This window comes from Euprymna scolopes, chromosome 10 (assembly GCF_053919585.1).
Source record: "Euprymna scolopes isolate OS-2025 chromosome 10, ASM5391958v1, whole genome shotgun sequence".
NCBI lineage: Eukaryota > Metazoa > Mollusca > Cephalopoda > Sepiida > Sepiolidae > Euprymna > Euprymna scolopes.
Window position 1 is genome coordinate 69,731,116 of NC_136491.1, and position 13,791 is coordinate 69,744,906.

The window sequence follows — 13,791 nt, forward strand, 5'->3', positions numbered from 1 at the left end:
TGTATTCATCTGACTTTGAATAAAAGGAGGTTGCCAGGTTTCATATAAAAAAAGGACAAACACCTTCTCTACAAATTGTGTTAACTTTATTCAATAATTTAATCAACACAGAATAGCAACCAGAAAAAGTTAGTAGCATAAGAATATGAGATAGGTTGACTATAGATAGCAAATTGAGTTCTATTTCGTCCTAGAACACTATTGCGAGAGATGGGAAGAGATTTATATGGTCTGGTCGCATATCTCTAGGAATTGTTCATATTTGAACGCCAAAGTGTCGGGTTGAAAATAGCTTAAAGGTGTGCATGTGTAAGGTATGTGCCACACTTCTTATCAGCTATGTATCGCTATGCAAGTCTGCATATGCTTGTCGTAACCAGTTGAACCACATACCGATTACTGTGAAAGAGATTATATGTAAATATAAATTAGTTGATCTCAATCATGTAACTGCTACCGAATCCTGAGGTTTAATTACTTTACTAGAAAGGATAATGGAGGTGGTAGTGGTGGGGATTAAAACCCTAAAACATTAATGCAATTTCTAAATATTAAACAATGTTTTGCACTGGACATTTATTGACAAATTTCAAAAACTAAATTCATTAAAGAATTAAAAAATAATAGAATAATATAGTTTTGGAAAAGACCTAATTGTGTTGTAGAATTTTAAAAATCATTATCATATCCTATTAATTCAAATATTCTATTGTTGGCATTGGTTTCTCCGATATTTTCCTAGTTAGAATTCTTACGGTACTTACGGGAGGGATCACGAGAAAGTTGCCAACATCCTAAGTGAAAGTGATTTTTGTGGATCGAATTGGATTCAAACTTGGAACACTCAGATCATCAGTCCGTGTTATTAACCATTTGATCCCCGCCACCTCCCATTTTTGAGATGAGGATTGATAATTTGCATTATTTGGATTAGAAAAGCAATTCAGTTCCGCAGTTCCATCTTGTTCTGTAATGTAAGAGCTGGGAAGAGATTTATAGCGTTTGGCCTCAGTGACATCTCTCAGGAAGTGTTCTGAAAATATGCTAAATAAACCAAGGCAGAAATCCTGGAAAGACACACCAGTGCACTGTGACCCAAACGGCCACTGAGCATGCGCATGTGCGATGCTACACACGTGATTACATGTTAACATAAAAGAATATAAACCTCATGTTACAAATCTTTGTTAAATTCGACTTCAATTATTTTCACTTCCAACGTTTGCAGAACAGAAAGAATGAATTCTAAACAAGGATACCACATTCCTATCTAAAAGTGATTCTGGCATACATTTTATTATATGGGACCACTGGAACTAAAAAAATTTATTTATGCATTTTTCTTAGCTGCACTGTGATCTACATGTCAGTTTTTATATCATTATGAGTCATGGAGCCAATGCAGATTGTGATTTAGCATTTTACTCCTGATTGATCCAGGTTGAGAGAAAACTGAGTTTGCCCGGGAATTATTCTAGGATGTGTAGCAGTAACAGACTATTTTTGTGTGTGGAGAATTGGATGTTGAGCTGAAATTGGTATAGTGTGAACCAATCATAAAGCTTGGTGTAGTGATCCGTTGGTAGGCTATTCATGGCTGTTGAAAGAACTGAATACTGACGTGACAGCATCTGATAAAATTGTCTCTGAGATGGGTATATTTGCCGACGACACCACGCTCTGTAGCAGGCACGTGGGGAAAACTAATGAGCACATATCTAAGGTAATGGCCGAAACCCTAGAGGAAGAACTTCAGTATGTAGTGAAATGGGGTAAAAAATGGATGGTAACATTAAACGCTGCCAAGACTAAGCTCGTGTCCTTTAATAATTACATGAAACCTTACCAACCACCAATAGTTATGGCTAAAGATACATTACCTGAAAGTACTTTGTTAAAACTTCTTGACTTAATGTTCACAGGGAACATAAGTTGGAATAGATACAGCAAGATCTTTGCCAAGGCTGCTGTGAACAAGGTGGGCTCTCTTTAGTGTACTAGAAAGTTACTTACGCTTGAAAGTATCCTGTACTTCTACAAAGCCACCATTCGTCCATGTATGGAGTACTGCTGTCACATTTGGGCTGGTGCATCTGCTACCAGTCTCTCGCTCCTGGACAGGGTTCAAAAGAGAGTCGCCAACCTGATACGTCCTGAACTGTCATCTAAGCTTCAGCTCCTGTCCCATCGACGAAATTTTGCATCATTTAGCCTGTTTTACAAGTGTTTTAATGGTGGATGCTCTGACGAACTATACCTTGTACCTCCTTGATGAAAATACCCCTGACAACCCCGACAAGCAGCGAAGTCCCACCCCTACACAGTAGAGATCCCTATACGTAAGAAAGCCTTCTACTCTAATAGCTTCTTCCCAGAACTGCTAGACTTTGGAATTCTCTTCTGGGTTCCTGCTTCTCCAACGGTACTAACATGCAGAAGTTCAAGTATAATGTGAACAGACATCTTGCTGCTCAACTTCCTACATAGTACCTCTGCAACTAAGGTCCCTGATAGTAGCCCCCTACATCAAAGTGGCAATGTGCCATATTTGGAGTGAAAATGTAAAAAAAAAAAAAAAATCTGCGTTTTTACACTTCCAACTTTCAAGCTCGACACCTGTAAAGATGATGACATCATACCTCCATGGTCATATGATGAGCCCAAAAATATTTGGGAACTTTTTGTATTCTAATAAGCTACAATACATTTATAAAGGTACAAATGTTTTTGTTCTTGTTTCTGAAGTTTTTAGATGAGGAGTGATTATGTGGATTATTCAAACTATCGTTCTCATCTTGAGTGTTATTTGCACTTCCGCTGATGTAACCTCTGATCTTCTTTAGATGTATCTTGTCGAGTTTGGAGACGGAATGCGTTGTTGTGATAAGTGATTTTTTTCTCTACTAATTCGCACTTTTTATTTTAAGATTCAAATATTAATAACTACATTTTATTTCAGTATTTAATTTATGTATTTCTGTTGTATTAAATGCTAGCTTTTTTTTTTTTTTTTTTTTTTCTCCTCGTCCATAAATGTTTATCTACCAAGTTGATCTTAAATATTGTATAATCAATCCATTATATTATCATTTTCAGTCCCCCACCCCTAATTTCTGGCTCCCATCTTATCTCGCAATTACTTATAACGTCACCAACTAACTTCGGAAGAACCCCCCCCCCCATCCGATTTTGTTTTATATCATAAGTTGCTTAAAACGTGATTAGTTAAAGTTCAGAATAAAATCACGCTTTCTCTTAACGGTTAATTAAAAAAAAAAAAAAATCTTCTGAACGCTATTAAAAGTTAAATTCTTCACTAGTTTGGAGACGGAATGCGTTGTTGTGATAAGTGATTTTTTTCTCTACTAATTCGCACTTTTTATTTTAAGATTCAAATATTAATAACTACATTTTATTTCAGTATTTAATTTATGTATTTCTGTTGTATTAAATGCTAGCTTTTTTTTTTTTTTTTTTTTTTTTTCTCCTCGTCCATAAATGTTTATCTACCAAGTTGATCTTAAATATTGTATAATCAATCCATTATATTATCATTTTCAGTCCCCCACCCCTAATTTCTGGCTCCCATCTTATCTCGCAATTACTTATAACGTCACCAACTAACTTCGGAAGAACCCCCCCCCATCCGATTTTGTTTTATATCATAAGTTGCTTAAAACGTGATTAGTTAAAGTTCAGAATAAAATCACGCTTTCTCTTAACGGTTAATTAAAAAAAAAAAAAAATCTTCTGAACGCTATTAAAAGTTAAATTCTTCACTAGTTTGGAGACGGAATGCGTTGTTGTGATAAGTGATTTTTTTCTCTACTAATTCGCACTTTTTATTTTAAGATTCAAATATTAATAACTACATTTTATTTCAGTATTTAATTTATGTATTTCTGTTGTATTAAATGCTAGCTTCTTTTTTTTTTTTTTTTTTTTTTTTCTCGTCCATAAATGTTTATCTACCAAGTTGATCTTAAATATTGTATAATCAATCCATTATATTATCATTTTCAGTCCTCCACCCCTAATTTCTGGCTCCCATCTTATCTCGCAATTACTTATAACGTCACCAACTAACTTCGGAAGAACCCCCCCCATCCGATTTTGTTTTATATCATAAGTTGCTTAAAACGTGATTAGTTAAAGTTCAGAATAAAATCACGCTTTCTCTTAACGGTTAATTTAAAAAAAAAAAAAAAATCTTCTGAACGCTATTAAAAGTTAAATTCTTCACTAGTTTGGAGACGGAATGCGTTGTTGTGATAAGTGATTTTTTTCTCTACTAATTCGCACTTTTTATTTTAAGATTCAAATATTAATAACTACATTTTATTTCAGTATTTAATTTATGTATTTCTGTTGTATTAAATGCTAGCTTCTTTTTTTTTTTTTTTTTTTTTTTTTTTTTTTCTCTCGTCCATAAATGTTTATTTATCTACCGAGTTGATTGCAAAAATAGATTACCTAATTGTACTCATTTTTAGTTCGTGGGAGGGGAATCTATCACCATACTTTCCCTTAAACAGGTCCGTTGGACTTTTATTAAGTACAATACTTAATAGTTATTTTTTATTTATTTATTTTTTTTTTTATTTTTTTTTTTTTTAATGGAGAGTAGAAAACGCATTGTGGATGCGTTATCGGCAGCTCCTGTTACTCTCGCTTCTTCTTATTTGTCCCTCAGTCCTCATTTTTTAAATGAGTGATTTTTCTGACAAAGGGAGAAGAAAAAGCTGTTTTCTAGGTTGGCAGTATTTTTGCGCGAACAGTTGGCAGAGTTGGTGGAAATTTTCTGTTTCTATGTCTATCCTTGTAGCCATGTCACTAGTAAGGGTGCTGGAGGTAAACGTTTTGTCTGGGCTGACGTTATCCGCCTGATAGTCAGGGACCCGAACCTTGGATTAACCACTAAGGAGGCTGTCCTATCAGCAGGTGCAAAGTACTGGGGCTGCTGTATTGCCATTTGGTGAATGGAATCTGGACCATGCAGTAGCTTCTGGTGGGGCCTCTCGATGCCATACTAGTGGGTAATTGTTACGGCTTTACCTTATCATGTGGTACAAAAAAAAAAAAAAATTCTTCGTTTCTTTTTCTCTCTTAGTTTCCCCTCTCTGTCCTGCTCTAAGTAAATCTGTCGACCTAGTCCACAAATTCCAAAATTTCATCATGACAAGTTTCAAGAAAAAATACACGATTAAACCCGGTTCTCCAACTTCCAACGTAGACCCCTACTACCATGTCTCCTTCTCCAACATCAGGGGTCTACGTTCTAACCTTCCAGAGGTTGAAACCCAATTACAGGAGACTAAACCAGACCTTTTATTTTTAAGTGAAACTGGCATTGGACAGGCTATTTCCCTAGATGAGTTTGCAATTACAGGATACTCTAACTTAACTTCTAAATCTGACCCCCAAGATCGCCATGGGCATGGAATATATGCCTATATTAAAGATAGCTTTCCATGTGGTAGGGACATCTCCAGGGAAGATCCTAACTTACCCTATATGTGCTTCCGGGTTGCTTTAGCTCACACTACTGCATTTATATTTACTCTCTATCGCCCCCACAACAGCGGAGTTACTATCTTTCAAAGCATATCTGAGAAAATTGACCAAGTCCTTTCTACTTATCCTTCAGCTAACATTCACGTATGTGGAGACTTCAATGTTCACAACGTCGAATGGTTGACCCACTCAAACAAGACCGATGATGAGGGGAGGTTCTGTCATGATTTCTCCATTGCCTATGACCTCACTCAGATTGTTCAGGAACCTACCCGTGTGCCCGATAATGACGGCCAGTATGCGAGCCTACTAGACCTTTTTCTCACAACTTGCCCTGAACTATGTTCAGTTTCTGTTCTGTCGCCTCTTGGATCTTCCGACCACTCTGTTGTATCAATTAAGATAAAAATGAAATGTAATAAGTCCTCAGACGTACCACTTCATCGTACAGTATATCGATACACTAAGGCTGACTGGGATAGCTTCCGTACATTTATATCTGATCTACCTCTGCATTCCATGTTTAAAAAGGATGTGTCCTCTATAGTATTAGACCTAACTGAATGGTTAATTGTAGGTATTGACCATTTCATACCCTCTAAAAAGTTTCAGCAAAAACCTAACAGCCAGCCATGGTTCTCCCCAGAATGTGCTGCTGCCATTGCGCACAGAAATCACTTTTTCCACTGCTTCAAACGTAATAGATGTATGGAAACTAAAGCCGTTTTCAGGACTGCCAGCAACCATTGTAAGAAAGTAATAAGGAACGCAAGAGAGTTGTATGCTCAATCTGTTAAGTCCAAAGTAGCTGAGCAGCGGCTTGGTTCCCACCAGTTTTGGCAATAGCAAACAGAATCCTGAACAGAAGCGTGTGCTCCATCCCAACTATTATCAATGGACCTGAGGTAATCTCGTCAGCATCAGACAAAGCCAAACTCTTTGTCAAGAACTTTGCAGCTAATTCTACCCTTTGCGACCAAGACCGCCAACCCCCAATATTTCCTCCTGTATCAGAAAACACGCTATGTGATATACGTATATCTGTACGTGATGTTGCCAAGCTAATCAAAAACCTTGATTCCAGTAAAGCAACTGGCCCTGATGGTATTCCAATTATAGTACTCAAAAAACTTCAACCTGAACTAGCGCCCATACTTACAAAACTGTTTAAACGTTGTCTTAAGGAGAATAGTTTCCCATCTCCCTGGAAAATCTCATCAGTATGCCCTGTATTTAAGAATTCAGGTGATCGCTCATCCCCCTCTCAGTACAGGCCAATAAGTCTCCTGTGCGTCATGAGTAAGTTGCTAGAATCTGTGTTAAATACAGAAGTAATCAAACATCTCAACAAAAATAACCTTCTTAGTGACACTCAATATGGTTTCCGTTCTGCTAGATCTACAGCAGATGTCCTTACAGTTATATCGCATAGGATTAGCAAATCTCTCGACGGTGGCAATCTTTCTAGGGCAATTGCTCTTGACATATCTAAAGCCTTTGATAGGGTATGGCATAAAGGTTTACTTCATAAGATCGCTAGCTATGGTATAGCTGGAAATGTCTTCTCAATTATTAAATCATTTCTTTCTGATAGGTTCATAAGAGTAGTAGTTGAGGGGCAAAAATCAGAAGCTCACAGTATTAATGCCGGTGTCCCTCAGGGATCCATCCTGGGCCCAACTCTTTTCCTGATCTACATTAATGATCTTCCAAATCATATCCTTACATCATTTGTAGACATTTATGCTGACGACACTACCATTTATGGTTCCACATCTAAGACAGTAAACGAGCAAGTACTCTCCAATTCTCTCTCCTCTGATCTTGAGCATGTAGTACAATGGGGAAAGGAGTGGCTGGTTACTTTTAATGCATCTAAAACCAAGCTTCTCTCTTTACATCATCAACATTTTAATCCACATTTGTCATCAATTGAAATGAATGGCTCTCGTCTTGAGGAGGCCTCAAGTTTTGACAAGCTTCTGGGCTTGACCATTACTCCTGATCTTAAATGGAACACGTATATCAAATCTGTTGCCAAGGCCGCTGGAAAAATGGTGGGATCTTTCTATCGATCCAGTAGATATCTCACTGCTGATGCTATTCTCTATCTATATAAGAGCCAGGTACGTCCAAGGATGGAATACTGTTGCCACATCTGGGCAGGAGCTGCTAGAAAGGACTTGTCCTGCCTTGATAGAGTTCAAAATAGACTTCGTAGCCTCGTAGGAGATGTCCTTTTCTCCTCCTTACAACCTCTATCTCACAGAAGAGATGTTGCGAGTTTGTCTCTGATGTATCGTTATTTTCATGGAAAGTGTTCAACTGAGCTTCAATCTATGGTCCCCCCTCGCCAAACTTTCACAAGAAACACTCGTCTAGCTGTAAACACTATCAATAATTTCCCCCACTCTTTATCTGTGCCTAAACCTAAACATAGATTCCATGAACAAAGCTTCTTTCTTAGAACTGCACGCCTGTGGAATTGTCTTCCGTTTTCCTGCTTTCCGGCTGACTACAATATGGTTGTGTTCAAGTCTAAGGTAAATAAGTTCTTGATGAGCCGTTCCATATAAGTTATTAAATTTACCAAATTTTCATTACTAATGATTACTATATTGACCAACTTCTACTGTACACTCTTTAACCCTTATCCTTGAGTGGCCTCTGGGCCTTGATAATGTGGTGATGCCTTTGTAAAAAAAAAAAAAAAAAAAAAAAAAAAACTCAGGAATCTGCACGGAATTTCAAACGGAATTTTATCTGTTACGCAAAAAAATTCAGTTATAAGTGACACTCTTCTAGGAGGTTGAAGGTTCAGTGCCTCAGTGCGGACGATACAGAAAATACAGTTGCAAATCACTTAAGACTTCTACCTGGACATGGCTGACGGAACGAGAACATGCTAGCGCCCTAAATTAAATAAAGGGTTCCTTTCGAAATTCCATGTAGATTCCCAAGTTCGGCAGAAAGATTCGCGAGTTTGATAAGATACACTTGAAGAAGGTAGGAAGTTACATCACCGAAACTTTGTATGAATAACGCACACGATGAGAATAGCAGTCAGAATAATCCAAATGATCCAAGTTTTTCTTATATCTTTCGTTTATATTAATTATAGATCGAGTCTTGTATACCAAGATTCGTTTCTGTAGATGTATGGATGCCCCTGTGCCAATTTTCATAAATATCTGATGAGAAAAGCAAATGTTTAAAAACGAATAATAATTAAATGAATTTCATTTCATTTTTTTTTCTTTTTAATTAATGAGAATGAAATTATCTTTATGCCTAGATTCGTTTACCGTTGGAACTGCTGTCTGTGATTGGAGCGGGAATATATCTTGTTTTAGCCGCGAAAGAAGTGTATCATCAAGGATTGAAACTTTTCTTGATAACGTTGGTAAGTGAAACGATATTTGCCTTCCATCAAATTGTTTCATCTTTGCCGTTGTAAGATTATGGAGAAAATTAAGACTTTAAATATTTCTTACGCCATCAATGAACATTAACAATTTAAATTACTGCTTTATAATCAATCATGGTATGTAGTTGGACAGGTTCAACTTAGTTTCGGCCGATGTGCTCTTCGACTTTCTTTAGGTGTTTTGCTCATTTATGACGTGTGTGTGTGTGTGTTTCATATTTAAATATGATACATTTCCATTCTTTGTATCTGTCGTAAGGATTTATGTACTGAAAATATAATGAACTGATGATTTTTACATTCAAAATAAACTTGCAATATTCGTTTTCTTAACAAAACTAATCAATAAAATCTGTCAGACATTTTTTAAATAAACCGATTAAATATATAACCTATTAATATAACCTATAAAAATATAAATTAATATAACTTATAAAAACATAACCTATTACATAACCTTGTTGTTGTTGTTATTATTATTATTATTATTATTATTATTATTAGTAGTAGTAGTAGTAGTAGTAGTAGTAGTAGTAGTAGTAGTAGTAGTAGTAGTAGGTTGTTTTAACCTTACCAATAATCCTCAGTCCAGGTGTCCCCAAAAAACACGTGAACGTAAAGAGAAAGGTGTTATATATAAATTACTGCAAAATAATATTCAGCAATTAATTTCTTATTTGATATTTTCATTTAAAAAAAAATAAGATAAAAGACAAACCGGATTAAAGATAAAGACTGTATAGTCATTTTTATTTTTATTTTCCAGAGAGGAGCTCCTGCAAAAGCCATGTTTCTTACGTCGTGTGTCCTTGTCCTTATGATGATTCCGGGTCGTATCACTTGCAATTATGACTATGAAGACATCATAGCAATTATGGCCATTTTATGTACTGCACCATATTTTCTATTCTTCTGCAGGTTTGTTAAAATAATTAATATCGATTGGCACACATTCATGCATATTAGAATTATCTATAGACATGTTTTTTTATGTTTTTATGTATATGGCATAAAAAATAGCAGCAAAAATATAATTAATGATACACACACACACATACACACACACACACACACACACACACACACACATATATATATATATATATATATATATATATATATATATATATATATATATAGTAAGTCATAATTATATATACATGGCAATTAACCCACACAGAATATTCCGCGTTCCATTCGGAATATTTGCGGAATATTCTGTGTGGGTTAATTGCCATACATATATATTTATAACTTACTATATATATATATATATATATATATATATATATATATATATATATATATATATATATATATATATATATATGTATATATATGTATTTACTAACCAATCACCAACACCATCTTTACTATCGATAGATCTCCCTGATGAGGGAGGAAGTTTATTATTTATGACTCTTGAATAAAGTAATTTGTGGTGTTTAACTTTGTGTTGATCTCGTTTATAAATTAACATCATGAACATAACATGGTGGTAGCTTGGTAAAGGAAACATGTCTATACCATTGTCATTGTTCCGACTGCACTGTTTGGGGTTTTCCTGGAAGTGTGACAGGGAACTGAGTGATGCTGTCATCCTCTGAACTTAACGTTTGACAACAGTGGGTAGTATCTTAATATAGCCATCTGAACTGAGTCTAATTCCGTTTTACGAATATGTGGAGGTGAAATGCATATGTCGCAAAATATAATCTTTAATCCAGAAAAAAAAAGAAAACAATGTAGGTTTACAAGTAAAAAAACTCATTAAGAGAAGCTTAGTCCACACTTGTCCAAGATGATATATACAGAAATGTATAATTTTTCAGTGGTTTAAAGGATTCAATTCAAAGCTAAGCGTTTCATGCAGAAACTATTGTTCCTTCTTTAGAAATTTTCTGTGTATAGTCTCAAGATGTCAGATTCTTTTGTTTCCTCCATTCAACAAATTGGAAATGTGAAAGATAGTGCTACACATCCTAAATATCATTTTACGATATTCAAAACAAACAATAATTTTTCCCCCCAATAATATTTCGTATATATAGATAGGGGCAAACAAATCCAACCACGCAACGTGAGCTGCAGACTTTAATTAACGATGGAATTCGACATCTCAATATTGAATTTCCATTTATTTTTATGCATTATCTTCTATCAATCATGTTTCCTATTTTATTTTTTACAATATAGATGACATTGCTTTTATTGCAGAGGTTTTCGTATCACCGGGCCGTTCGTAGTGATGGTGTATTCCATGATCAAAGGAGATCTACTGCGATTCTTTGTGATTTACAGTGTCTTCGTCATCGGATTCTCTCAAGGTAAAAACAAATATTTATCTTTGCTTTTTATTTCTTTTACATACTTCAGTTACTCAATATATATATATATATATATATATATATATATATATATATATATATATATATATATATTGGGTAAGATGATTGATCATTTATAATTACAATTAAAAATTAAAAATTAAAAATCGGTTTCATAAGGAAGAACAAACAAAATCAATTTTGTTCTTCTTTATGAAAATTATCAATCATCTTACTCAATATTAAAATAGCTCTAGGATATATATGCCTATCGAGCTTATTATATATCTACATGAAAACGACTATGTTTTCTTTTATTTTAATTGTATTAATGAATTTACTAATATACATTAAAATTTACTCTGCTCTTCAGACTGTTGTTTTAATCCCTTTAAAATTAATATATATATATATATATATATATATATATATATATATATATATATATATATATAATATAAAGCTGAATGTGTGTGTGTGTGTGTGTGTGTGTGTGTCTGGTCACGAATAGGCTCCTATATGGTTGACTATTTTAAAAAACTGATTACATATAATGATAGAAGATGTATCGAGACACAGGAATGGATATGTTTGATCTGGCAGGACGGTGGTTCATTAAAATTGTGGGGTCTACGTTCGCGCCAGGTCCACAAAGTATCGAAATAAAAAATTAAAAAAACACGTTTACAAGTGTTTTTGATATAGATGTACATAAGAATACTTTGATAAGTATGTTGTAACTTAAATAGGGATGGTATAATAAAATTGTGGGGTCTGCGTTCGCGCCTGTCCTCCATAGAATGGAAATAGGCACAAAATTCAATAAAGACTTTTCATATCTATCTGCATAAGTATACTTTGATAATTATGTTTCAGTTTGAAGAAATATGGTATAATAAAATTATAGGGTGTTTGTTCGGACCTGACCTCCATATGTCACAAAGTTTTTTAAAATAGTCAATCATATAGGAGCCTATTCATGACCACACACACACACACACACACACACACACACACACACACACACACACACACACACACACACACACACACACACACATTCAGCTTTATATTATAGAAGATATATATATATATACGCACAGACCTGACAGAAAAGAATAAACACTAAGATAAATATTTTTCCCAAAATTAATATATGCTTATTTATATTTCTAGATAAGAATAGTGCTGAAATAACTTAGAGTATCTCATTAAAAGTGCATCCAACAACATTGAAGCATGCCATGAACCAGAGGAGCATCAGATTTATCAGAATTTATGCGATGCTGAATCGTGGGTCAACATGAAGGTGGTCTTAATCAACGCAAAATAGCAGGAAATTTTTCAATACTCCTTTCTACTGTTAATAGAGTGATCATACAATTCACAAGAGTACACATAACCTCATCCAGTTCGCCCTGGGCCTTCTGAAAGAACCTTGTGTCTTCTGAGGATCCTTAGTGCAAAGCCTCTGACATTGCAATGCAAGCTAGTGTCCGCTCCAGAACAGCTGCCAGGTATCTTCACAAGCTCGGCTACTAAGGTAGAGCTGCAAGAAGGAAACCTCTTCTTAGTCTTACCAATATCAAGTGCAGAAAAGATTGGGCTCGTGGGATGGTTGCAAGACCTATGACCTTTTGGACCAATGTCATTTCTCTGATGAGTCATATTAAAACCCGGCAGTGGAAGGGTATGAGTTTAGAGGTTCCCTCAGTAAGAATTTGACTTGAAAAAAACTGCAGCTAACGCTGAAACATGGGAGTTTCTTGGTTACTGTATAGGGTGCAATGAACCAAGTTAACTCCTTATTTATGGAAAACAGAACTCCTTGTCACTCTGCTAGTGTGACACAACAATGAGCCAAAATGAGATTAATAAACTTCCATCGTAAAAGTCAGTCCTCGGATATGAACCGAATTGAAAACCTTTGGAGCATATTAGACCGGAAACTTTGCACAAGGAAAAGGAAGCCATCTTCTAAGTCTGAACTTTTAGCATTACTGTGTCAGACATGACAAGAAATTTCTTTAAGATGATATTCGTCAACTGATCAATTCCATGCCTAGAAGCATCAAAAACAGCAAAAGGAATATCAACTAAGTCTTAGTTATTAAATTTGTGACCATTTATTTTTGACTTTGTTCTATAAATTATATGTTTATTGAAATAAACTGTTTCTACGGGTGTCAATTCTTTTATGTCATTCCTGTGTATTTACTAAACTTTTTAGCCATTAACAACAGGCAAAATTGATAGCCCATTGAGTACTTTATACTAAATTGATGGTTGAATATGGCTAAATTTGTGGAACAGAAAAATAGACAGACTAAGATATATATATATATATATATATATATATATATATATATATATATATATATATATATATAAAAGTTAGATTCCAATGATCATGTTTTTATTCCTTTTCCAGATAATTCAAATACTTAACAGACCCTTCCGTCGGCACATAGACATCCATAATATAGGAGAGAGTTTGAATGCCTACTAGACACTATCCTCGAG

At 34.8% G+C, this 13,791-nt stretch overlaps 1 protein-coding gene across 1 annotated transcript in view; it reads left to right on the forward strand.

The window, feature by feature from the left end:
• The window catches only part of LOC145286078 (transient receptor potential cation channel subfamily V member 6-like), a 103,678-nt gene that overhangs the window by 64,867 nt on the left and 25,020 nt on the right, over nucleotides 1-13,791 (forward strand). The window contains exons 9-11 of the mRNA XM_080134748.1: nucleotides 8,810-8,917; nucleotides 9,708-9,859; nucleotides 11,159-11,268. Of these exons, the coding sequence (XP_079990874.1) occupies nucleotides 8,810-8,917; nucleotides 9,708-9,859; nucleotides 11,159-11,268 (370 nt within the window). The remainder of the gene's footprint in view (nucleotides 1-8,809; nucleotides 8,918-9,707; nucleotides 9,860-11,158; nucleotides 11,269-13,791) is intronic.